Consider the following 24656-nt stretch of genomic DNA (forward strand, 5'->3'; position numbering starts at 1 on the left):
CGGGGGGTGGGAGCGGGTCCCCCCGCACGGCGACCTCCGGGGCGCGCGCGCGGCTCCCGGGGCTCCTGCGGGCGGACCGGCCGGGCAGCCCGGGCCGGGGGGAAGTGTCCTCTGGCTCCGCCCGAGCCCCGGGCCCCTCACGCAGCCCTGCCCGGCGGCCACCCCGGCTGCCGCGAGCGAGGCCGAGGAAAATGTCCGACTGTCGTCCTCCGGCGCGAGCAGGGGAGGACCCTCCCGGGGGACCGGGGACCCCCCCCGCGCTCGGGAACCCCGCGGGGACCGCGCGCACCGTGCAGACGGGCCGGGGTTGACCTGCGGGAAGGGGCAGCCCCGGCCCTGCATCCAGGCGGCCTCGCCCAGGGCTTCGCGGGGCTTTCCTGCCCGCACCCCAGCCCGGGGGCCCCCGCGTCCCCGCCGAGCTCCTCCCGTCCGCCGGCGCATCCTCCCGCACCCCCAAAGCTTCCTCCGACACCCGCAGCGCGCCCAGCGCGCGCCCTCCGACTTCTTCGCCCCGAGAATGCGGGTGCGGAACTCCGGGGCCAACTCCCCCCGAGCCTCACCCGAAAGCGGGAGAAGACAGGGTGCCGGGAATCTGGGAAGTTCCAGCTGGAAGGTTCTCGACCCGCGGGCGGCGGGCGGCGTGCTGCGTGTGACTGACCCCACGCGCGAACGGGGCGCGCCCCGCCCGAGGGCAGCGCTTGGCGCCGTGCGCCCCCGGCAGGTCGCTCCCCGGTGGCCCCGGGTGGTGCTCTCCCCAGCGCCAGCCGCGTGTCTCCTCCCCAGATCCCAGCCTCCCTCCCCCGACCTCTCCCATCCCTGCTAACAGCGCGGATCCCGACCCGGGTTCTGGTTCCTCCGGATAGCCGAGCGCCCCCGGGGGCCTCGGGTTGGGGGGCTGGCGAGCTGGGGAGCGAAGGGCGAGCTGCGAGGACAAACCATAAGGAAGGTGAAGGAGAAGCCAGTGCACGAGGGCAGCGCAGGGAAGTGCAAACCCAATGAACATGCCCGAAAAATGCTGGAAGGACTGGAGGCCAAGGCTTCTGGCCAGAGGGGAGCTCCCAGAAAGGAAAACCCAGCTCTCCGTGGGGACCCCACCACTGCCTGCAGTGGGTAGACTGGAAAGTTTGGAGCACCTGCCACCAGACTCCCCCCAGGAAGCGGTGGACAGGGACAGTCACTGATAAAGGTCAGGACCTAGCGCATGCCTTCCCCAGTCCCACTTCCCAACCTAAATTCCTGGGAAGGCCGATGACCCCAAGCTCTCAGCCATCCTGGAAAGTGACTGGTCATTGAGGAGTCGCTGGAAAGTAGAGCTGAGTCAGTTTACAGCTGGCCTGGCTGCCGTTTCCCTCTAGGCACCGTCTGGCTCCCTCACCCCTCCCTCCCGGCCTGGCCTATTAACTAAAGCCAGCCCTGGGAACCCTCCCTTAAATTAGTAAATCACTTTGGATGAGACAAGAAGGAAGTGGGGAGGGACAGAAGTCCTAAGACTGTGGTTGTTGTTATTTTTAAGTTCAATTTGATGTGTTTTTTTTTTAAAGATTTTATTTATTTGTCCATGAGAGACACAGAGGGGGCGGGGAGGCAGAAACATAGGCAGAGGGAGAAGCAGGCTCCATGCGGGACTCCATCTGGGGACTCCAGGATCATGCCCTGGGACGAAGGTGGCGCTAAACCTCTGAGCCACCCGGCCTGCCCAATTTGATGTATTTTTAGGTCAAGATAAAAATTTTCTGTTCAGTGAGTGGCCACGTTTTTGGCCTAAAATGTGGGAGAACGGCTGGGACAACACTTTCAATATTATCTGCTGGCAACCTTCTCTCACACTCTGGAGGTTCTGGTGGGCACGGCCACAGCTTCAGCGGCGCTGACGTAGAACCAGTCTGCGTGAGGAAGCCCCCACAAGGCCAGAAGTCAGACATTACAGCCTTAGGGTGTTCTAGTCTGTGTGCAGTCAGGCCACCCGGCACACACAAGCTTAGCATGTCTTTCTGGAGGGGAGCCAACCACCCACCCACACTTGGTAGGTGAAAAGACTCCTTTCTCCTGACCTCAGGGCTCCACCTCACTGAGGTTGGCTCCACACTCCAGAAGTGTCCTTACAGAAGCAGTCCCCAGTGTCCCACTTTGGGTTTTGGAGAGGCTGCGTCAAGTTTAATGATTAAATAAATAAATAAATAAAAGTTTAATGATAAAAATCTCCTTTCCTTCCCTTAATTCTTCTAAGACACAAAAGGCTAAGCTACTGGAAGGTCAAGCAGCTAGTAGAGACCTGCCCCAATGAGAAGTTTCTCCTTGTCTGCTCATTAAAAGAAAAATGACCTGTGAAATGGAACCTTGTTAAACTTAACATCCTTTCTGAAAATGGTAATCCCTCTGTAGGTGTTAGTCATTTTGATTTTAACTAAATGGTACAGTCTCATGACAAAAAAAGTGTCCACTCACCCGGTGAGGATAAAAGGTCCAGTTTTTCCCCCTGAAAAGTTCTTGTAGCTAAAAAGAATGGGAGAGTGTATTTAAAGGAAGCAGAGTTGGTCTCAGGCAGGATTACAGAGCGGGTGGAGTGGACATTCTCTATAAATCTTTCCTGTTTTCGATTTGCCTTCCCAGCAGCCTCATCCACCTAATATCGCCGGTTTCCAAGCCAGTCCACCTCAACCAAATCAGATACCGTTGCCTACCAGAGTTGGTCTTGGAAAAGAGTGGCATTTTGATCGAAAGTGGCAGCGTAAAGGGAGACCCATGGAGAATCTTTCCTGCACTCCTTTAGTTTACACCTTTCTGATAGCCGTTTTGTTGTGAAGGTGAGTCTGCACAGAGCTTATCCTGGGTGGATGGGGAATGTGCAGGCCTACGGGCTTCACTGAAAAGAAAGAAAACTATATCCTTCCACATTCTGTAGCGCTTCAAGCAAGATCTAAGGGCACCCAGCCTTGATTGAGAACAGAAGGTTACATTCCCTAATGGAATAAGCTTCAAATTGGCCATATCAAATAGTCAAATTTGCTTCTGCATATACAGAATGGCAAGAGAAAATATTAATTTCAATTTTCAAGTCATCGAAAAGCACCTTGTGGACCACGTAATGGATAGAGCCATGTTAAAGTAATATGTGTGTGTGCTTTCACAAATAAATTTTCCCCGGAAATACAGACATCTGTCACGGAGTCAATTATCTTGCACAGCATGTGCTATAAAAGCACATAAAAGAAATAATATACTACATTGCTTATTTGAAAGTGATCAGGAATATGCAGCTTCATGCTGGCATGTCTTTAATTTCATGGTGTTAAGAAAAAACTATAGGAGTATGAAATAGCAAACCCTTTCCTACTGGAGTACTAATTCAATTACCTATCATGATATATGGAGGAGGGAAAATGTTCCCCGTTAACTGGCAGAAACACTATGGAACTATTTTCTTGTCTTCCTCTACTAACCCCTGTAGAGAGAACGTGAACATGAAGTTTCCTTTGAAAACAAAGGGATCACCACAGTCTGATCAGCTCCAGGGGTGTGCAGAAGAACAAGGCTGGAAATGGCATTCTAAGGACGTAAATTATCATTTAAATGAGGCTAGACTTTTAATGAAATTTATGCATCGAATAGACCTCAAGATATGAAAAGTGCAATAAGAGATAGTTAGGCCAAATCAAACTTTCTTGATGTAATGCAAATGTGGAACCTCTTTTTCATTTCTCTGGAAAACTCCCATTCTCCCCTCTTCCGCTGCATGATGCACACATAAATAAAAAAGCCAAATATTTTGCCGAAAGCCCTGCCAGGTTAAGTACACAGAGCTTTCTTGAATACCTCATATTACTTGAGACCCTTTAAAATAGATTTTTTAAAAAAATTCTGAAGAGAAATATCTTAATAGCTTCTCAGAGAGTAGAATGTATTATCATTGCAGTACAAAGGGCATCATTCATTTCTAATCCTCGGCTCCACAGGTGTTCCCTGCCCAGACTGTGGTTGACACTTAGAGGGCCTAATTATGATTCATATATCCCACATTCCCCAGGAACTGGTCCCTCTAATTTCACGCAATCCCTTTATTCGGAGGAGAAAAATACATTTCAGTCTTACTACCTTGACATAGTGATTCTCAGCCCTGACTGCACATTAAAATTACCTGGGGAGCTTTAAAAATCCTGTTGCCTCAAACTTGCCTCGGGCCACATAATCAAGACTCTCTGGGGGTGGAGCCTGAGGACAGGCGTTCAGGTAAATCCCTAAGTGGTTTTTATTTGCAGCCTGGCAGCCCTTGGTAGAGTGTAAACACCTAGCAAATAAAAAGAAAGCTATTGTTTTTAAATAAACTATTTAATATGAACTGATCTCCCAGATAGGTGCAGTTGTTCACTTTTCTTTTCTTTTCTTTTTTTTCAACTCAAAGTTGTTAACCTGGCTCGACAAGGTAAGTTTTTCTTACCAAGTTATGTTGTCTCTACCTGTTTCTGGCTAAGATGGCGAGGCCAGCTCAAGGTGAAAAGTCCCTGACCTACCCTGGTTTTGGTGAGTTTGTTCCTGGCATCAAAGCCATAGATCACTGTAAGAAAATAGACTTGGGGGAAATTGAATCCTACAAGTCTGAAATTCCCACAAGTAATCCCCTTGAGCTATTAAACCATTATCCAATTTAGCCATTAAAAAACAGATACATGGTATAATTAATTCTTTCTGTAAAATCCAGGGTTTGGAAACAAGGACAGCCAGGATCATCAATTTTAAGTAGATTCAGCACTAATGAAGAACAAAATATTTGATTCAGAAAAAGGAGTGTTAAAATGCTGCCAGCAATCTCCTGTAAGTAGTTTAGTATCTTAAATATGCTTATGGAATTAAAATAGTTTAACCTGGAAGAAAATACACAATGGGTTTTATATACAGCATCATATTTAAGCCATAAAAACTTTCCCCTCACAATTCAGCCTGTTGGCATAAGAGAGAGCAAGGCACAATAAGCGGATGTGGGAGGAAATCAGTTGATAGGAAATTGATATACTGGGGCAGTTAAATAAACTCATAGTATTTGACTGGACACTAGAGATTATAGCGTCAAGTAAAATTTAAGCCAATACTGCTTTTCTTCAAAGCCTTATTTGGAATGGTTACTAGCTGTATAGAAAGGTGGTATGGTAGAGATGAAAGCTGGAATAACCACTGAGTCACTAGTAATTTCTGGAAAATAATAATTCCAACATGACTCCACCAGCTTAGATGTTTCTAAATAAGAAATTCAGTTAATTTCTCACCTGATGGACTAATTCAATTTCTTAATTTAAAAAAGTGGGAATCCCACATATTTTTCAGGTAGAAGGTATACGAAGGGTTATTAGTACATGTAAATGAAATTAAAAGACTGAGAGATTCTTTGAAAATATGAGTATACGATCTCACTTTTACCGAATTAAAAAAAGATGCATTATACTTTTCTGAACTTTTCAAAAGAAGCATGTAATATTGTTGGGAAAAGATCAATATTATTTTCAAAAGGCATAGTCTGCATCCTTTGTTAAGCATTTTGGTTCTTTTCAGTGACTTCAAAACTGAACATGAAATATATTTACTACACGAATAGTTTTCTTTCCCAAATTTGTATTTTCTTTTCATTTTGCACCTGTAGATTTGCATCTCTATTTTAGGTTCCTAGTGAGATGGCATTGGAGATCTGGTTCCCATAAGAAAAATCCCCACGTATGTAAAGAATGCCATAGATTTTCCAGTCTGATTTAACAGCAAGAAAACTACAGAGGGTGTTAATATTTTTTGTTTTTATCCTGAACAGAAGAAAACAAAAAACAAAAAACCCAACTTTTCAAAGTAGAATTCAGGAAGTCAGAATACCTGATTCTCATTTTGTGCATTATTGCTCCTGAGTTGTGTGACATGCACATCAGTTCCCCTCTCTGGGTCTTTTTCTGGTACACAGTGAGGGGTTAGCCAAGACTGCAAGTTTTCTTTGAAAATATCATGAGGTTATTAAAAAAAGTGCACAAATTCATTCAAGGAAGTACTTTGGGATCAGCCCCCTATGTTTCTAAAATATTGATGGCTACCAAAACCAAGTATTTTTTTTTTAAGATTTTATTTATTTATTCATGAGAGACAGAGAGAGAGAGAGTCAGAGACACAGGCAGAGGGAGACGCAGGCTCCATGCAGGTAGCCCGACGTGGGACTCGATCCCGGGTCTCCAGGACCACACCCCGGGCTGAAGGCAGCGCTAAACCGCTGAGCCACCCAGGCTGCCCCAAAACCAAGTATTTTTAAATGCCAGCATTTTCTTGAGGCCTGGGCAGCCAGACACTCTGCCTTTGCCCTTTGTGGAAGCATTTGCTGTTGGGAAGAGGCATCAATGGGTATTTTACTCTCCTGAGATCAAGGCCTGAACCTCCTCAGGAAAGGACAGTTGAAACACTGAATGCCTGGACACCTGAAGCAGGGAGGGAAGGATTGGTCGAAGTGGCAGTCACTTTGGGCCCAGAAGCAAAGCAACCAAAGGGAGATGGTCAGGAGGTGGATGATCGTGTAGTTGTACAGGTAATGGATCCAGTTATGAGTTTCCCTGTCTGCAGTGTATCCATTTCCTCATCTCCATGTCCTAACTTTGCTGAGTTTTGGAGAATGAAGGGGTTAATGCTTAGGAAACAGCTATGAGAGACATCTGTAAGAGCTACAGAAGCAGGGAAATGATGGTGGTGTGACCTGCAGAGCACCCAGGGGTGGCAGTGCAGAGGGAGAGGCAAGAAGGAATCTGAGGAATGAGTGTGGAATACTGAATAACCATTAAATTGTCTGGGAAGGGAAACATAGTAAAAGGCAGCCCTTCCTACCATTCCAGCGAGGTGGGGGATTGGCCAACCATTTGAGTACTAAAAAGAAGGCATCTGAGGATGGGATTTGACAGCATTGGGTCACAAGAGATCACCTATTTGTTGAAGGCTTACTATGTGTCCGGCACTGTGCTCTGCCCCTCACTTAATTGCACTTAATTGCATTGTTCTGTCTTCCTGCCAAAAAAAAAAAGAAAAAAAAAAAGAAAAGAAAAGAAAAATGTACTGAATCAAATGATAGTTCTTATCCTTTCTTACCATGGTTGCACCATTAATCACTAGTTCATGGCTACACATTGGGAAGTATGTGGCTTTTGGTTTTCATTTTATAATTTTTTAAAAATCCATTGTGGTAGGCACAATAATGGCTTCCAAAAATGTCCACACCATAAACCCTGGAGGCTGTTACCTTACATGGCAAGAAACTTGCACATATGATTAAGACAGGGAGATTTTCCTGGGATACCTGAGTTGGCCCAGTCTAATCACATGAGTCCTTCAAAGTGGATGAGGAAGGCAAGAGAGCTGGAGAGATTCCAGGATGGAAGAGGAGGCCAGCGAGATGAGCCATGACAAAGACTTAACTGCCATTTCGGACTTCAAAGATGAAGGGAGCAATAAGCCAAAGAGTGCACATGGATTTAGAAGCTGAGAATGAGCCCTGGCCAACAGCCAGCAAGGAAATATGATCCCCAGTCCTACAACCTCAAGAAACTGAAGTCTGTCAATAACCTTGAGGAGCAAGAAGATGGATACACCGCTAAGCCTTCAAAAAGGATCTCAGCCTTGCCACATTTTGATTTGGGCTGAGACCCGCTTTGGATTTCTGACCTATAAAACTATAAGATAAAAATAATTTTGTATTGCAGGGTCCTAAGCTTGTGGTAATTCGTTATAACCAATGATGGAAAAGCAATACATCCACTGGATCTTGAATGAAAGCTAAGACCCATGTCCCTTTACCTTTGGCTCCCAGTACCTTGTATGGAATCGATATTTAGTTTGAATAAATATTGGATGAAGAAAATAACATTAAGAGGGAGAGAGAGAAGGAAAGAGCATATTAGGTTCCTGGACCCCCAAATTCAACTTGTGTATGTGGAGTCCTCCCCATACCAACAAACAATTCTCAACAAGTGTCTGAAAATTCAGCCCCGTTCAACTCAATTCTGACTCTGTCTACCTGGAGTTAGCATCTGATTCCAAAAATAAAGGGCTCATTCTCACAAGACCACCTTCTAGTTCAGATGCCAATCACAAGTCCATATTGGCCTGTGCTTCTGATCAACTGGTTGTAAATCAGAGAGGTTCTAGTGACCCCCAGCTTGGATTCACTTAATTTGCAAGAACTCAGGAAATCTAATTACTCGCTATAGTGCTGACTTATTACAAAGTATATTAACAAATACAAATCAACAGTCTGATGAAGAGGTATATACGGTGAATCCCAAACAAAGGAGCTTCTGTCCTTGAGACCTGGCAACGTGGCACAAGGAAACATTCTGGCTCCCCAACCAGGAAGCTCTCTGAAGCCCTTCCTTTTAGGGTTTTACGGAGGCTTCATTACATAGGCATGGTTGATTTAACTGATTGGTCACTGGTGACTGATTGAACCTCCATCCCCTCTCCCATCCCAGAAGTTAAGCAGTGGGACTCAAAGTTCCAACCCTCTAATCATGGTTGGTCCTCCTGGCAACCAGCCCCCATCCTGAAGTACTTTCCAAACATCACTGAATTAACATAAACTCAGTTGTGGTGAAAGGGGCTTGTTGTGAGTGACAAGACACCTATTTCACCTTCATGGCTCTGCAGCATCTTCAGGAACTGAGGACGAGAGATCAAATATTACAAGATGTTCTCATTGCTGTTATTGCTCAGAAAATGCTTGAGGGTTTGGGGAGCCGTGAGCCAGGAATTGTGGATGAAGACTACACATACATATATGAGAATATGAGAAATATATTTTGGTCACCTGAGAGACAGTATATATGTTTATTATATATATACACACACATATATATAATATTTATATATAATGTGTACTTATTATACAATATGTACAAATATACATATATTGTACGTATATACATACATTATATGTATACATACAATACATATATTGTATATTGTACAATATGTACAATATATATAATATGTACATATAATATATATATTTCTTATTGCAAACCACAATATCACAGGGAAACATAAATCTTCCTTTTTCAGAAATATTTCTGTCATGTTTTCAATAATTTGGAAAAGTGAAAGAGAATGTTTATAACTAGTCGATAATAGGTATCAGCAATTGGTGAGACAGAAGAGGAGTAGAATGGAAAGCCAACATGTTGCAGCTCATGTTTGGAGAACCTTCTTGCATCATACTTCAGAGTGGATGACAATGTTTGAGCCCGCCTCAACAGTTCATGACTTCTATCCCATCTGCCAAGCCACCCTTTGACAGAAAACCCAAAACAGACTTTGAGAATTATTATTCATTCACTCCAAATCCAGGTGTAATAGTGTTACAGCATCGTTTGCATGATTTATCCTCTGCACTGGTGTTAGTAGTACAAAATTAACTCTTGTTGTAATCCTACAAATGAATAGTGAATCTCATCATGCACGTATTTCTTTACATACTCACTATGATCACCCTAGACCAAATCCCTATTATTTGTGTTCAAGTTTTCAACTTGTGAAATATAGCACAACCGCTGAAGGATGCCTAAAATATACCTATACTGTTAAATAATAACAAATTAACTCAGATATACATACCCACATTAAGAAACAATATTGCCAGAACCTCAGGAAGGCCCTCCTCAGCCATACTCTCCTGTCTCCAGAGGTAAATAATATCCTGAACTTTATTATCATTCTTCTACCATCCCTTATAGGTATTCCATGCTTTTATGCATTCCTAAACAAAATATAGCTGCTTTATATGTTTTTTTAAATTTATAAAAACTCACAAACAGTTCAGAAAAGAATTTATGCATGTATACACACATAACCACATATTTAAATATGTGTATATATAATAAACAAGGTAATATATAAAATTCTCACAAGAGAATTTATGTACACGCATGTGGATATATAAATACATATGTATATATAATTAGCAAGATAATCTATAAAATTCTCTTGTGAATTATTTTTTCCAGTCTATATTGTATTTTGGTGGTACTTACCACCAAAATTGTATTGAAGCTATCGTTCACTCCTTTTCATTGCTCTGATGAATATGCTAAGATGCATTTATTCTACTCTTAATGAATATTTGAGAGGTTTCCGGGATTTTACTGATACAAATGATACTGCAGCAAACATTCATTTACATATTATCTGGTGCATATGTGAAGTTTCTCTAGGGACTATACCAAGGAGCAGAAACACTGGGCCGTGCAGCTTCACCAAATAATGCCAAATTGTTTTCCAAAGTGCTTATGCTAATTTCATCCTTACTGCTTTTCTAGTTAGAAAGACTCTTAAATGGTGTTTCTGTGCCTCCAGTTTTTCTCTAAATCCGTCTATCGTGTCCACTACCATTAACTTGGTCTTCCTAAAAATGCTACTTTCAGCCTGTTTCCCTCACATTCTAAGTGCTAATTTTACTCAAGAACTTACCATAGTGACTTATTGTCTACATCAACAAATCCAAACTCTTCTGACATCTTTTTTAGAGTCAAAAATTTTACCACTTCTCACTGAAAAATCTAGGCTAAAATAGGGCTAATCTTTGCAGTTTTTTCTCCCTAATATATGTTCTTTTTTGCCCTGGAACTTTTGCTCCTAATATCTTCCTGCCTAGAATCCATCCCCTTCCTCTCTGCTTCCTAAGTACTACCCATTTTTCAAAGCCCACTGATGTCCTCCTTTCCTGGCTATCTCCATTTCCATTCCCTGAAGTCTTCTAGCACCAAGAGTATGTTATTCAGTCATATTAGAACACAATTTGGGAGTTCACAGTGTATGAATTCATAATATGTGCAAGGGGTAATGACCAGAGACTTAAGAAAGTTAAGGAGTCGGGACCCCTGGGTGGCTCAGAGGTTATGTGTCTGCCTTCAGCTCAGGGCATGATCCCGGGTCTGGGGATCGAGTCCCATATCAGGCTCCCTGTGAGGTTTCTGCTTCTTTCTCTATGTCTCTGCCTCTCTCTGTGTGTCTCTCATGAATAAATAAAATCTTTAAAAAAATAAAAGTTAAGGAGTTCAATTTCAGAACAATATGGCCATCAATTTTTCATCATTCTTCAAGCAGAGGCTGGATGACAATTTGCCATGGGTGCTTGGAGAGGCAATCAAGAGTTACGTGGTAAGTTTAGACCTGATGAACACCACTGTGCCCTTCCAATTATAATTCTTTAGATCTATAGCTTGGCATGAGAGATCTGGCCAGAGAGACTGCCTCATTCTAATCCCAACCTTCCTTTCCTCCTTGATCTGATAGGATCCTTTTTTGTAGTCCCTTCGGTCTTCTACCTATCTTCAAACTCACTCTCCTTTCCTGTTTCCAAGTCTTTGCTCAGGTATTTCCCACTATACACAGGACCTCAACATTCTACTCTGCTGAGGTAAATGCTCTTCATCCTTCAAGAACTGTTTAGGAAGCCTTTCCTTCTTAATTTACTATGATCCTCCTCTTTCAAAGAATTTTTGATGTTCAACATATATTGCCTTATATAGTTAGCTATCTTTTTATATATAAACATCAAAATCAGGAAACTCAGCTGAACACACCGAGAACACTGGTGTTATTCAAATACTAGTTTGATTGACAGATGATGGATACTGCTGAAATAACTGATTTGGGTTTCTATTTTGGTTTTATAGATGGCAGATACATTTTGCATTCAAAAAAGATGATATTTCCTAAGCTGTATTTACTCACATCAGCAAGATTTATGCTTGAATTCTTAACTGGAATAGTGTTTTGTGGTGGTTATTTTTGTTGTGCTTTGTCTTATTCTTTGCCAGTCTACTAGTATTATATACAGAATGAAAAATCACGATTTGGGACACATACAATCCATGGATGTTGCCAGACTTTTATGTTTATCCATAGTAGGAATACTCGGCATCTGGGATATTTCAATATGATGTAGATCCCCTCTATCTGACCTAAGCTTTAAGCTTTTTGAACATTTTCTATTGTTATTTTCTTTGTGTTAGACTGAAGAAAGACCTACTTCTAATGTAAGGTGGTTTGACCTAGGATTACTGAAAAAGTGTATCTTAGTTTTCAGATTTTAGTAGTTTTTGATGCATAAATTTTCTTTTAAGCCTAGCCTTATTTAAATGCTAATGTCAGTTTTCATTCAGCCAGCTTCTTGTTCTCCTCTATATATCCTCAGAGCTGATCTGAGGGGGGATATTCCATTCACTTCAAAGGAAACATCACGCTTGGATCCTCTCCACAGGGGTGCTCAGACTAAGACAAGAAATGATCCCTATAGCCTTTTTCTCCTGCATTTGTGAGGCAAATAAAATAAAAGCAAAGATTTCCAATGCATTTGACATCCTAAGTAATTGCAACAGCACTGTATTTGGAGCATTCATAGACTATTGCTAATTCACGATCTTCTAGACCTTTTTTTTTTAAACACTGGACATTAAAAAGTATGTCGGTATGATAGACTCCTCTAGTGTACCTATTACTTTCAAATAAACAGTATACTATGTTATTACTCTCATGTGCATATGTTAAGAATTATCTCATGCTGTGGAAGATAATTAAGTGGAAGATAGATATACTTTACATGCAAAGGATATTTTAAAGGGAGAATAAAATGTATTACCTTAATGTGGTCATATTTAGTAGGTAGTTATTAAATGTCCAATAGGTGTTTTTTCCCAGTGGCTTGTAAATTGCAATTAATCCTTTCTTCATCTGCTATCATGATTTTTACTATTCTCTTTTCCTCTTTTGATTAGAAGCCTTAGAACATGCATGATTTAGAGCTCATCAGTTTGGAGATAGGAAATGATTACTTAAATTGTCAGTATACTTTATTATCAAAGATAAGAGACATTTCCCTCTAGGTTAATATTCATAATTAAAACCTTTTCTCTTTTCTGATATTGCTATGACTTAAGAGGATTGGTTAAGTACAACCACACTTAATTTGAGTTGGAAAAATAGTTATAAACAATACTATCAATTGATTTTTCCTTACAATTTGTAGGCCACTTTCACATCCATGACTTCGTTGGAAATTCACAAAAGTTCTTTGAAATGAAATTAATTTTGTGATCTCCCTTCTATATATGAGGGAACTCAGGATTAGATTAAAAAAAACAAAAACAAAAACAACAACAACAACAAAACCTCACCCAAGGACTTAGAGAGCTGGAAAAGAATGGTGCTGGGATTCAATTCTGATTTCATTCCTTCTAACCCCAAACTCTTGACTATATCCTGCTGCCTCTGAATGATAGATGACTATTCAAAGGAGAAGATTTTGAATCCTGCTTTTTATTCTTTTTTTCCCCTGTTTTTTATTCTTATAGCTACTTTATGTAACTGACTTACCCTATGTTTTAGGTGAAGAAGTGGCATGTTTTATAATAAAAATATGAGCAAAATTTATTAAAGAATAAAATATCATGCAGTGCTGTTTATTGGCATTTAATCTATAACAAAAATAAAGATATTCATAATAATTGTATTCAAAGTTTGAGTAATCATCCCAAAGGAATACTGTTATGAATATTCTCTTTCTTTCTCCCCTGAAATGATCTGGTTTAACAGATTCTTGTAAAGTAACCATAAAGCCCATGTTTTTAATAATGAACTTATCATCTGGTTCACCTTAATATAAAAGTGTTATTACCATCTCCCTTTGGGTTTGCATGGAAGTTTGAGATAAGAAAAAACCCCCACCATTTCTATGATTCCTTGTGGATATATCTGTTTTGTATTCGTATTATATATACTTCTTTATCTGCATCCAACTTTATAGACTAGAGCTCAAACTAGAACTATTTCTTCATTCTCCTTTCAGGGATTAGTCACTATTTAAAAAGATAAATTAGTTAATTTATGGATGAATTATTAGTCTTTGTATGTTTCTAGAGTGGTAAAGAAATTTCAACCAAATGTCTACAGGATAATTCATTCATCCATTCATCCTTTCTCCAGCAAATATTTATTGACTACCTACTATGTGCTGGTTACTGTTCTAACAGCTTGGAAACACTAGTTAAACTAAAGAAGCAAAATATATCTGTTCTAACAGAGCAGGGGCTGTCAAGAATGTGGTCCCTAGAATCCTGACCATCTCTTACCTTTTCACAGGGTTCATGAAGTCAAAACTAATAAATAATACTAAGAGATTATTTGCCCTTTTCACTGTGTTGCCATTTGTATTGATGGCACAAAAGAAATCATAAATAAAACTGTTGGTTTTAACTTCATTGATATGAATAAAGGAACCAAATTGTATTAATAATCATTGTCTTTTTTATAGCCATACACTCACAGTATAAAAATTTTAATGCCATTTTTACTTAAGAATGTCACAGATTATCAATAAAAATAACTTTATTACATTTGATATTTGAAAACCCATTTTTTCACGTTCTGTGTGACCAAATGCAAAGCACTCATGAAGCACTTCTGCAAACTCAAATATTATTGTCATGTGGAAAAGCACTTGTGCAATTGTTCAAGTTGTGAGCTGAAATTGCTGTTTTCCATGCAACTCCCTTTTTACTTGAAAAAAAATTACTGGCAGAGAAAATGTGGTTATGTAGACTTAGGTATTTGGCAGATATTTTCTAGAAAATGAACAATGTGGGGCTGTGATTTCAAGGAGAATAAATAACAGTATTTGTTGCCAGTAATAAATAACAACATTTGAAGCAAAATTACAATTTTGGAAAATGTATCTTTGCCAGAGCTTAAAGACTTTGCTTAAAGGTTGGGGTTGATAATAACAAATGTAATTTTTTCTGTTGCACAATGAAATGTATCAACATTTGGAAGATTTGGATAACTCAATGAATCAACATTTTTCAAATGTTTTCCATGATGTTATGGAATCACTCTTCAGTGAAAGATTAATTAATATAAAATGCAAAATAGACCAGTTGATTTTAATATGAAGAATTATTATTGTATTTTATACAATAATTTATACAAGAGTGTTTTATACCTGTTAATTAGATCCTTTTAACTGGTTATGCTGTTGAATTCTTCCTTATTTGTGCATTTTTTTGTCTACTTATTCTATTAATTGTTGAAAGGGTGTTGAAGTCTGCAGCTATTGTTGCAGATTTGACTGTTTCTCCTGCAATATTTCTTTTTTTAAATCTGACTACTCCACATCCTGCCAAGTCTGTGAGCCAACAAATTACCTTATTGATGTGCCACTTCCCATTGCATTTCTACCACTTACAATTAATTTAAGTCCTAGATTACAGTGACGGTCCAACCAGTCGTTTTTTGATAACATTTTTCTCAAACTGGAGTCTACAGACATATTTTCAGAATGTTCAGAAAACTATATACAAATTTTAAAATGTTCACTTTCATTTCAATTCTAACTTAAAATAATTATCATAAAAATAGTCTGGTTTATCTGGATGACCCCCTTATTAATTGAGGACTGCCTTGAAATTTCATTTCTTTTTTTTTTGCCTCAAGTTATTTTTGTGAGTTAAAAAGAATTAATGCTGGTTGTAATTAAAGAACATGCTCTGGAACCCAACTGCCTTGATTTGAATCCTGGCGATATCTCATAGAACTCATTCTAACTTTTAATTGCTAGTGTCCTTGTTTAAAAAATAGAGAAAATGATACTACCAAACTCATAAGGTTGGTGTGACTATTGAAGGAGTTGATATGTGTTGAGATATTAGAAAATTGTCTGCCTTTTAATAAATGCTCAATAAATCTCTACTCTTTATTATATAAATGTTTTTGAGCCAAATGAAGAGGATGTAACATCAGACATGCTATAATTTTGCTCTTATTTGAATAGTGAAAAATGGTAGTAGGAGATGTGAATAAGAATGTTCAAAGCAGTACTGTTCTTGATAGTGAGGATACTGGAAATAAGCCAATACCTGTCAATATAAAAGTGGGTGGATAAACTGCTGTGAAATTCATACAATAGAATATTATACAGTAGTTAAAATGAATAATGTGCAGCACCATGCAGCAAAAATCCATCCACATAATATGGATGGATATTAGCAATATAACATTAAAGGAGAAAATGTCTCCAAATATTATATGTATATTGTATTTCCCCTTCTATGAAATTAAAAACAATAAGAAATAAAATATGTAGTTTTTAGAAATACATAAACCTCTTTAGAAATATATAAAACTATGCATATGAAATAAAACCATCTTTTAAAAGGCAAAAATGATCATAAGTACAGAAATTTGGATGATGGTTGCCACAGGTAGGAGGAGCCTAGGAAATAAGCACAGGAGGTTGTATTGTCAGAGTAAACTGTTAGAATCCTAGGTTTTCTTTTGAGTGAGGGGTTTACTCTCATTTGTAACACTGTGGAAATGAAACGCCTAACTAAATAAAAGAGGGCTAGGAATGGATCAATGATGAGAATGTGCACTGAACTAATGATGTGATTTATCCAATTTTGTGCGCCGTGAGAGAGAGAGGGGAGGATGTTACACACGGCACATGATAGGACATACGTGCGGACAAACATTGCTGCTGGAACAGTGAGTATTATAGTTGTGTGAGAAGGGATGATTTTGTCTCAGCAAAAATCATCTGTCACATTAAGTCAGTGTTAAGAATTTTAATTTTATTTTTTGTTTATATTTCCTTTGTAATCTTAAATTTCAATTTAATAGTTGTCCATGTGCTTATGCAATGAAGTTTCCACTGACTTTTTGGTTTTTATTTACACTATATTGGAGATAATTTAAGTAATCCTTGAAGAGTCCCTGAAATTATTTTTACTTCGGAAGAATTCTGTTTTTCACCTTTAGGAGGCATTGCACTGTACTCTCATTGGTTCCTTTCTCAGGGTCTTTATTCTAGAAACTCCTACAATGAAATCCAGGGATGGCTGAGGGATGCTGAGATGTTTTCACAGTTACGCCACACAAAGTATAAAAGAACCCACAATCAGTGAGGTTAAATTGTGAGACCATATTCTCCTTTCACTTTCACTCATAAGCACATAGTGTTTTCCAGAATCTGTATGACAAGTGATATCACAAGCGATTAACTGCAGAAGCAGGGAAGAGAATCAAGAAGTTACATTTAATTTTGGCTTTTGAATCAGACATTAAACCTTTTTGCCAAATTGCAAACAATGGCATTCTTCTCACTAAATTTCTTTCACGGTGGAAAAATGTAATATATCTTCTTCACAAATATATTATTAATGTTACCAGGTATGGGTTTACAATGGTTATCTTTGAAATGAATCAATAAATATTTTAAACATTTCTTAGTTTTACTTTCCAATCCCAAAAAAAAAATCAGTAGATATTATTCACATAAATAAAAAGCTCTTTGGGATCCTCAGCAGGTTTTTAAGAGTGGGGAGGGGTACAGAACCCAAACCTTTGAGAACTGCTGCTTTAACCTGTATCCTTGTTTTTTTTTTTTTTTTTTTTTTTAATATTCTCACTAGGACTACGCTGAAATTCGTACAACATGAAATACTGTCATCCCTCACATTGTATTGAGCAGCTGGGAATTTATACGAAACTGGGAAGGAACAGGGGAGGCACAGAAGGTTGTCAAGGTGACAGGCTCATGAGAGACAGAAGGCAGCATCTTCGTTGTAAGGAAGTAGGTGAGCAGGTGTACGCTATTGGAGAGGGAGATGATTAAAAACCTGTGGAATTTCTGGAAGAATAAGCCCAAAATTTTTACATGAATGGCATCAAAGGACGCCTAAGACAGCAGGAGAGGGGGAAACAAGAGTATGTGGTCATGGGTGTCTGCTTTCTGATTGTCAAGTCACCATGCTTTACATGGCCTCACGTGGCCTGCTGAGTGATGTCTAGACAGTGGAGGAGCTCTGGTCAGTTTGCCTGAGGCTCAGGACATTGAAAGTAGGACAGCATTGTGGTTAAAATAGGTGCAAATATATACATAAACACACACAAATGGAAGGATGCGCAGATAGCTGTCACATACATACAGATCACTTCCCATAAGCTCCTAGAAAAAAAATTGCATTTACTAGATAATCTCTATTTCAATATTTGATGAAAAATGCAATATCTGGCTCTCTTTTTTTGGCATTCATGTCACTGTAGTAAGATGAACCATATTTTAGGCATTAATAAAATTTCTCAGCCTTTGCTCAAATCCCATGGGGATATAAATCTGAATAATAAACTCAACAAAAACCCATTTCCCAAGAGATTTTATTTATTTATTTGACAGAGAGTGTGAGCATGAGCAGGGGGAGGGGAAGCGGGGGCAGGGGGAGAGGGAGAGGGAGAGGGAGAAGCAGACTTCCCTCCCACCTGCAGGGAGCCTGATGCAGGATCCTGGGATTGTGAACTGAAGGCAGATGCTTAACCGATTGAGCCACCCAGGTGCCTCTCAATTTTTAAAGAAAATTATACCATATGAGGAAGTTTGAATAATGAAATCTGTGAAATATATATTTACATGCATAAATATATAAAATCTAAGTCTATATAGATAGATTAAATATATTTAAAATCTTATATAAGGTTAAAGCTTCTTATTTCATGAAACTAGTTAGCAACATCATCATTTCATGCCCTGCCCTGCTTTTTTTGGTCTTTCAACTCTGTTTCCTCAGACGACAGTAGACATTATTATTCATTTTATGAAAACTTGGAAAATTTTTGTACCCATGTACTATTCTTCATATAATTGGCAAATTACTTCTAATCAGAAATTCGTAAAAGAAATTCTGCTCCCTTAGGTATTTCGTCAGTAAACTCTGGTTACCTTTATTGTGTTTTTGTAATTGTTGCACACAGATATTTGTTTAAAGCATATAGACTGCATCCATATAACTGAATATATGCCAGAATATCTGAGGCCATGGCATGTGCAAAGCTTGCTACGTTTCTCTGTCCTTAACTCAGGCTGTCATTCTGTTTAATTTGGTATGTTAGAAAAAATGTGCTAATGTCTGTATTTTTTCTCCTCTTGCTTTTCTGAAGTACACAATTACAGAAATTATCTCATTTCAACAGAAAAACACTGCTGGCAACAAGAAAGCATGGAAATCTTCAAAGATCTCTTTTAAGTTTGGAAATTATCCCATAAATTCCTGCAGGCTTAAGAGCCCTTCATGATATTTTTTCTGGAAATCCCTTACCCTTGCCCTCCATGCTCCCCTGGACCACCCCCCACCCCCAATCGTAATAGCTCATCCCACATTTCAATGCTTCTAGCAAAAAGAAAATCCTGCTGAGATCCAGACTCTCTATCCATCAGGGCACAGTTCTCTTAAATTGATGTGCTGAGCTACTAATATTAAGGAAAGGAACAAATTGATTTTAAAAAGTCAATAAAATACAAACCATATGAATTCAAAAGCAGTGTTTAGGATTTCTATATTGTATTGCATTTTTGTATCTGCATAAGTAAGGCTCAGTAGAAAAAGTTCAGTGGTATTGGAACAAGCTAAAGAAAAGGATGTAATACCTCACATCTTTTACATCTACTATAAATCAGAACAAAATTTTTTACTGTGCAGCAGCTAGTAGGGTAGTATTCACAATTTCAGTCTTGCTTTAAAATGCACTCAAAGGAAAACAAAAACAATTACGTGGAAACAATTGGGATATGAGAAGTTATTTAAAAAATATTTGATATTGAATTATAATAGCCCATCCAATAAAATACTTTACTGCCTCTCATTTATATATATTTTATATTCTAGCCTCATAAGTTTAATTTAGGTGGAAGGACTTGACAGCTACCGTCTTGGTATTATGTACATTCCTAGTTAGCTGAGGAAGAAAAATTCAGTTGGTCCTGGAATCTTTGTGTTCAAAGACATGGCAAGTTTCACTAACAATTTGGTCCTGCCTGGATACAACTTGTTTTTCATATTGTCCATCAAAAATCGGTATTATATTTTATTTTTGTTAGAAAAAATAATTTATTTCGTATTAGCCAACAGGAGGGCATTCACCAAGAATGTCACATTACGTATAATTCATTTCAAAGATATAGCTCTAAGTTAACTTAGAAAAACTTGAAAAGCAAGTAGTATGGAGAGCACTGCTATTTACTGTTAGGGTTAAAAAAATGGTGACATGTTTATGGTAACAGTCTGTTCAACCAGACTTGGTTACATAACTTAGTTGTGCAAGAATATGTGTGTAAAGAAAATGTAAGTGGCTTCACATGGTCTCTTGGTTTTTATTTACTATTTTCCCTTAAAAAGTTTTAAAACAAAGTCCAATAACTCTCATGTTGATATCCCAAATGAACCCCAAACCAAACCTTTTCCTGTAAATTGTATGAGTTGAGGTCTTTGATTTGAGCTTTTTGATATACTTTATTTTTAAAGTTCAATTCTTTCTTTCTCATGTAATACAGTTGAGAGCCAAAGCTTATTTTGCTTTAAATGGAAGAACCAATTCAATACTAAAATCAACCTGCATTTATGGAGTGCTTTTAAGTGAAAGGGATTGTCGTGGCGGGTCATGTAAGAGGCAAGACCAAGATCACTGGAGTTAAGTGCTTACCCATAAAGCCTGGCTCAATCCTTACTATCTGTGGGAATTTGGGCAAGTTATCAAATCTCTTTTTGCCTATTCTTCATTTATAAAATGGAGCTAATAAGAGAATCTATTTCTTGAGGTTATGGTGAAGATTAAATGAGATAACACTTTGAAAGTGCTTAGCACCCCATCTGATACATAGGTGACCAGAATGCCATAGACTCTCTAACCGTGTCCTCCAAAAACTCACATGTTGAAACCTAATCTCCAATGTGATGGTATTTGGAGGTGGGACCTTTGGATGGTGATTAGATCATGAGGGCACTAATGGGATTATAAAAGAAATCTTATAAAAACCCTTATAAAAAGAAACCTTAGAGAGCTCCCTTGCTCCTTCCTCCAGGTGAGGATACAGTGAGAAAACACCTATAAATCTTGAATCAAGTCCTCACAGACACAGACTCTGATGGCCCTTTGATCTTGGACTTTCCAACCTCCAGATCTGTAGAAATAAATTCCTGTTGTTTATAAGCTACCCAATCTATAGTATTTTTGTTAGAGCAGCCTAAAGGGACTAAGACAAGTAATTATAAATTATTATTATTTTTAAATCTTTTTTTTTAAGATTTTATTTATTTATTCATGAGAGACACATAGAGAGGGAGAGAGAGAGAGAGAGAGAGATTGAGAGAGAGAGAGAGGCAGAGACACAGGCAGAGGGAGAAGCAGGCTCCATGCAAGGAACCCAATGTGGGACTCGATCCTGTGTCTCCAGGATCACACCCTGGGCTGCAGGTGGCGCTAAACCGCTGCACCACTGGGGCTGCCCAGCAATTATAAATTATAAGAATAAATTAAATGGAATTCTTGATATCATGAAAAAGATTTCTTACTATCAAGAGTTCAGTCCAGTGAAAGGGGCAGCCAAATACATGACTAACAAACATCCTATGAGCCAAGAGTCATCTATATTAGAGGAAAAACAAATAGGTGCAATTAGGGAAAAGGAGGATCATGGAGGAAATGAAAGTTGGAATTGTGTTAAGGAATGGATAGATAATTCACAGAAGGGGAAGCAGAAGAAATATACTCCAGGAACAAAGAGAGTATAAATCAGGTTAGGGAAGGTATTTATGGAACTTGAGCAAAAATTTCATGTAGCTAGAACACATTGTAATTGTTATGGTAGAGTGGACATTCCTAGTGTCCATCCTAAGAAGAAAAGAAAAGAAAACTCTGACGGTGGCCCCCAGGAAGCCAAGAAAAGAAATACTTATCACTCTTTGCATCCCACTGTTTTGGCCTCTTGCTGAGGAGGACATCTATCCAGATGTGTGCTCCTGCATGTGGTTAGTTTCTGTGTAGGCAGTTGAGGAAGCCAAGAAGATAGGATCCTCTAGTGAGCCATAAACTGAAGATGAGATAATTGTATTGCAAATCAGATCTTCCAGTTACACATACTTCTTTGGAATGTTTTCACTTGCATTACCCTCTAGTCTTCAGAAAAGTCAGGTTTAAATATTTCAGCCTTGGGATGCCTGGGTGGCTTAGTTGGTTAAGCATCTGACCCTTGATTTCAGCTCAGGTTATGATCTCAATAGTGTGAGATCCAGCTCCCCCTCAGGCTCCGCACTGGGCTCTGCACTGGGCATGGAGCCTGCTGAAGAGTCTCTCTCTCCCTGTCCCTCTGCCCCCCTTCTTGGCTTACTCTCTTTCTCCCCCTTTCTCTCTCTGTCAAAAAAAAAAAAAATCAACCTTGTTTCTGGTGTGCTATGGGGTGAAATTGGGGGGATCTACTTGGTAGTACAGGGTAAATATTATAAATGAAACTGTTTTTTCCTATGTAGGGGAAGATTTAATCTTGGAAGAGAATGACATTCCTGCCTTCAGACCACAGAAGAATCAGAAATAATACATTTCCAAGAAAATTTCAAATGATGGATATATGCCAGACCAGGAATTTCCTTCTGAGGGCTTTGGTCGTCTTCGTGATTTAGGTAGATGGCAAAATTATTTACTGAAAGTAAGGATGACAGGTGTGGGTTAGGAGCCTTGAGATGCATTTTCAAACAGTTGCTGTGGCAAGTGCAATAGGGAATCAATTAGAGTTAAATAAAAGAATTGCTGAGTAGCACTTGGGGCCCAGCTGAGGAATGCAATCCAATGCAATTAAGAAAGAAAGGAAAGAAAGAAAAAGAAAGAAGAAAGAAAGCTCTATTCTTTACATTACTAATAAAAAAGATGAAGATACAAGAGAGGCTTTCCTGGAGGAGCTCAGTTTAAAACCTAAAAAGAGAAAAATGTTATCAACAGTAATCAAGGTTGATGTCGAAGAGGTATAATAACAGTATGGTTTCCACTTGAAATCAAGCAGAGCACTTTAGGTGTTGGCAGTACATCTAAGTGAATTTTTAAAATAGGATAATCTAAAGTAAACTGGCAAAGTCCATTGAACAAACAATTAAGTAACTTAATGGTCTGTGCCTTTGTTTAATTGGCTAATTTCTGAAGATACTGTAGGTTATAGGCAATTTCAAGAGGATAATAGATATAATGAAACAAGTAGCAGGAATATGAAAAAAAATTTAAATACAATTAACCAATTGAGCCATAAGTGTGATAATGAAAATCAGTCATGGAATTTAAAGGTGGGATAAAAGTTTTATACGCTATTGTTCCTATTCATTATGTTTTACTTTTCCTAAAATTTCAAAGCAGTGCTGGGGACTGTGAACATACCTGTGAATCCAAAGATATGGGAATAATTAGAAAACAATAGTCTCCTTTACAGTTCCTACTTGATTTCTCTTATTAACCAGCTAGCAGGAGCTATTCACCATGTATAGGTTGCCGTGCTAACCTCACGAACTGATTCTGGAAGCAAGCCCAGCTTTATCTTTTGGAGATTCACAGATACTCTGTGGCATGTCACAGGGCTTGGAAATCTGCCATTATTTATTCATTCACTGTAGGCACTAAAAGCACTAAAAATTTTGAGAGAAGCCTGCTAAAACAAAACCGTCTTGGTACAGAACAACCTAGGTGTTGATTTTCCAACTCTGATCTGGAGCACATCCCTGGGCAGAGAGGCAGTAAGAGGGAGACGTGAGGAGAGCGGGTAATGGTGGAGAGGTGGAAGAGAATTACAGGCAGATTTCTGCTTCACGTGTTTCCCCAGGACTGGAAAATATTAAGGTCATTTTAGAATTCTTTTGCTGACATCAGAATGGCAACAAGCATAATCTTCAGTACATGTTGTTAAATTACGCTTGTGATTCTTTTACCATCTTAAAAGTCATTCTCTAATAAAAAGATATTCTTAATGAAGAAAGAGAACTAGTTTTCCATTCAAGTTTTCTTCTTTATATCTGTATAAAAACCTCATAAATGAAAATGAGGGTTAATATGAAAATTGTCATTTAACCCAATTACACAGTACGAGCCATGCAGGGGCTTCTGGTTTTGGAGAGCCATTTGGCTAAAGGCTTATTTTTTCTTTTAAAGAATGACATTGTCTCTGTCTTAATGGTGTCAAAATTGCATCATTACCACCTTCCTAATATTGTATTACGAAATGTTAAAAGAATGTATAGGAATGTCGAAAGGAAACGTATGCAGCCAATACCCATATACCTACCTCATCGATTCTATAACTAGCATGTTGCTATTTTTGCTTTGTTATATACCTATATACCTATATACCTATACGATTGACCCATCCTTCTATCCGGCTATTGTTCCATCTTTTTTTTTCTTAGCTCTGCATCTTTTTATAAAATAAGAATGGAATTACTAGTATGTGTATATATCTGGAGACTAACCAGAAGGAGTGTAAAAAATATTTTGTATTTTTCGGACTGTGTTTCTTAGAAGGATTATATTAGTTTCTTATTTGCTGCTGTAAAAAAGAAAAGCCACATAAACTTGCAGGCTTAAAATAACATAAATGTATTTATCTTATGGTTCTGGAGGTCAAAAATCTGAAATCTTGCAGGCTAACATCGAGGTGTCAGCACAGTTAAATTTTTTCTGAAGGCTTTAGAGAAAAATCTGGTTTGCTTATTTTTTTTCTAGCTTCTAAAGGATCCTTTCATTCCTCGGTTTATGGCCCCTTCCTCCTGCTTCAACATGCATCACTCCAAACTCTTCTTCTG

General features: G+C 38.9%; 1 protein-coding gene and 1 long non-coding RNA gene across 4 annotated transcripts in view; one reads left to right on the plus strand and one right to left on the minus strand.

The window, feature by feature from the left end:
* LOC119871051 (collagen alpha-2(IV) chain-like) overlaps positions 1-1229 on the minus strand; it is a 125817-nt gene extending 124588 nt beyond the window's left edge. The window contains exon 1 of one of the 3 annotated variants that reach the window (XR_005356598.1): positions 561-1217. Coding sequence is in view for 1 of the 3 variants with exons in the window: in XM_038532238.1 (XP_038388166.1) it covers positions 561-1003 (443 nt within the window). In the remaining 2 variants the exon portion in view is untranslated. Of the gene's footprint in view, positions 1-560 lie in introns of all 3 variants that reach the window. The other 2 variants (XR_005356599.1, XM_038532238.1) reach the window with 2 other exon arrangements.
* LOC111095344 lies at positions 738-23763 on the plus strand. The gene is made up of 5 exons (XR_005356602.1): positions 738-1186; positions 2611-2804; positions 16473-16539; positions 17466-17630; positions 22350-23763. It is a non-coding gene; the product is annotated as an uncharacterized LOC111095344 (long non-coding RNA).
* The last annotated feature ends 893 nt before the right edge of the window (positions 23764-24656 follow it).

The sequence above is a fragment of the Canis lupus genome, chromosome 3, assembly GCF_011100685.1.
Source record: "Canis lupus familiaris isolate Mischka breed German Shepherd chromosome 3, alternate assembly UU_Cfam_GSD_1.0, whole genome shotgun sequence".
Taxonomy (NCBI): Eukaryota; Metazoa; Chordata; class Mammalia; order Carnivora; family Canidae; genus Canis; species Canis lupus.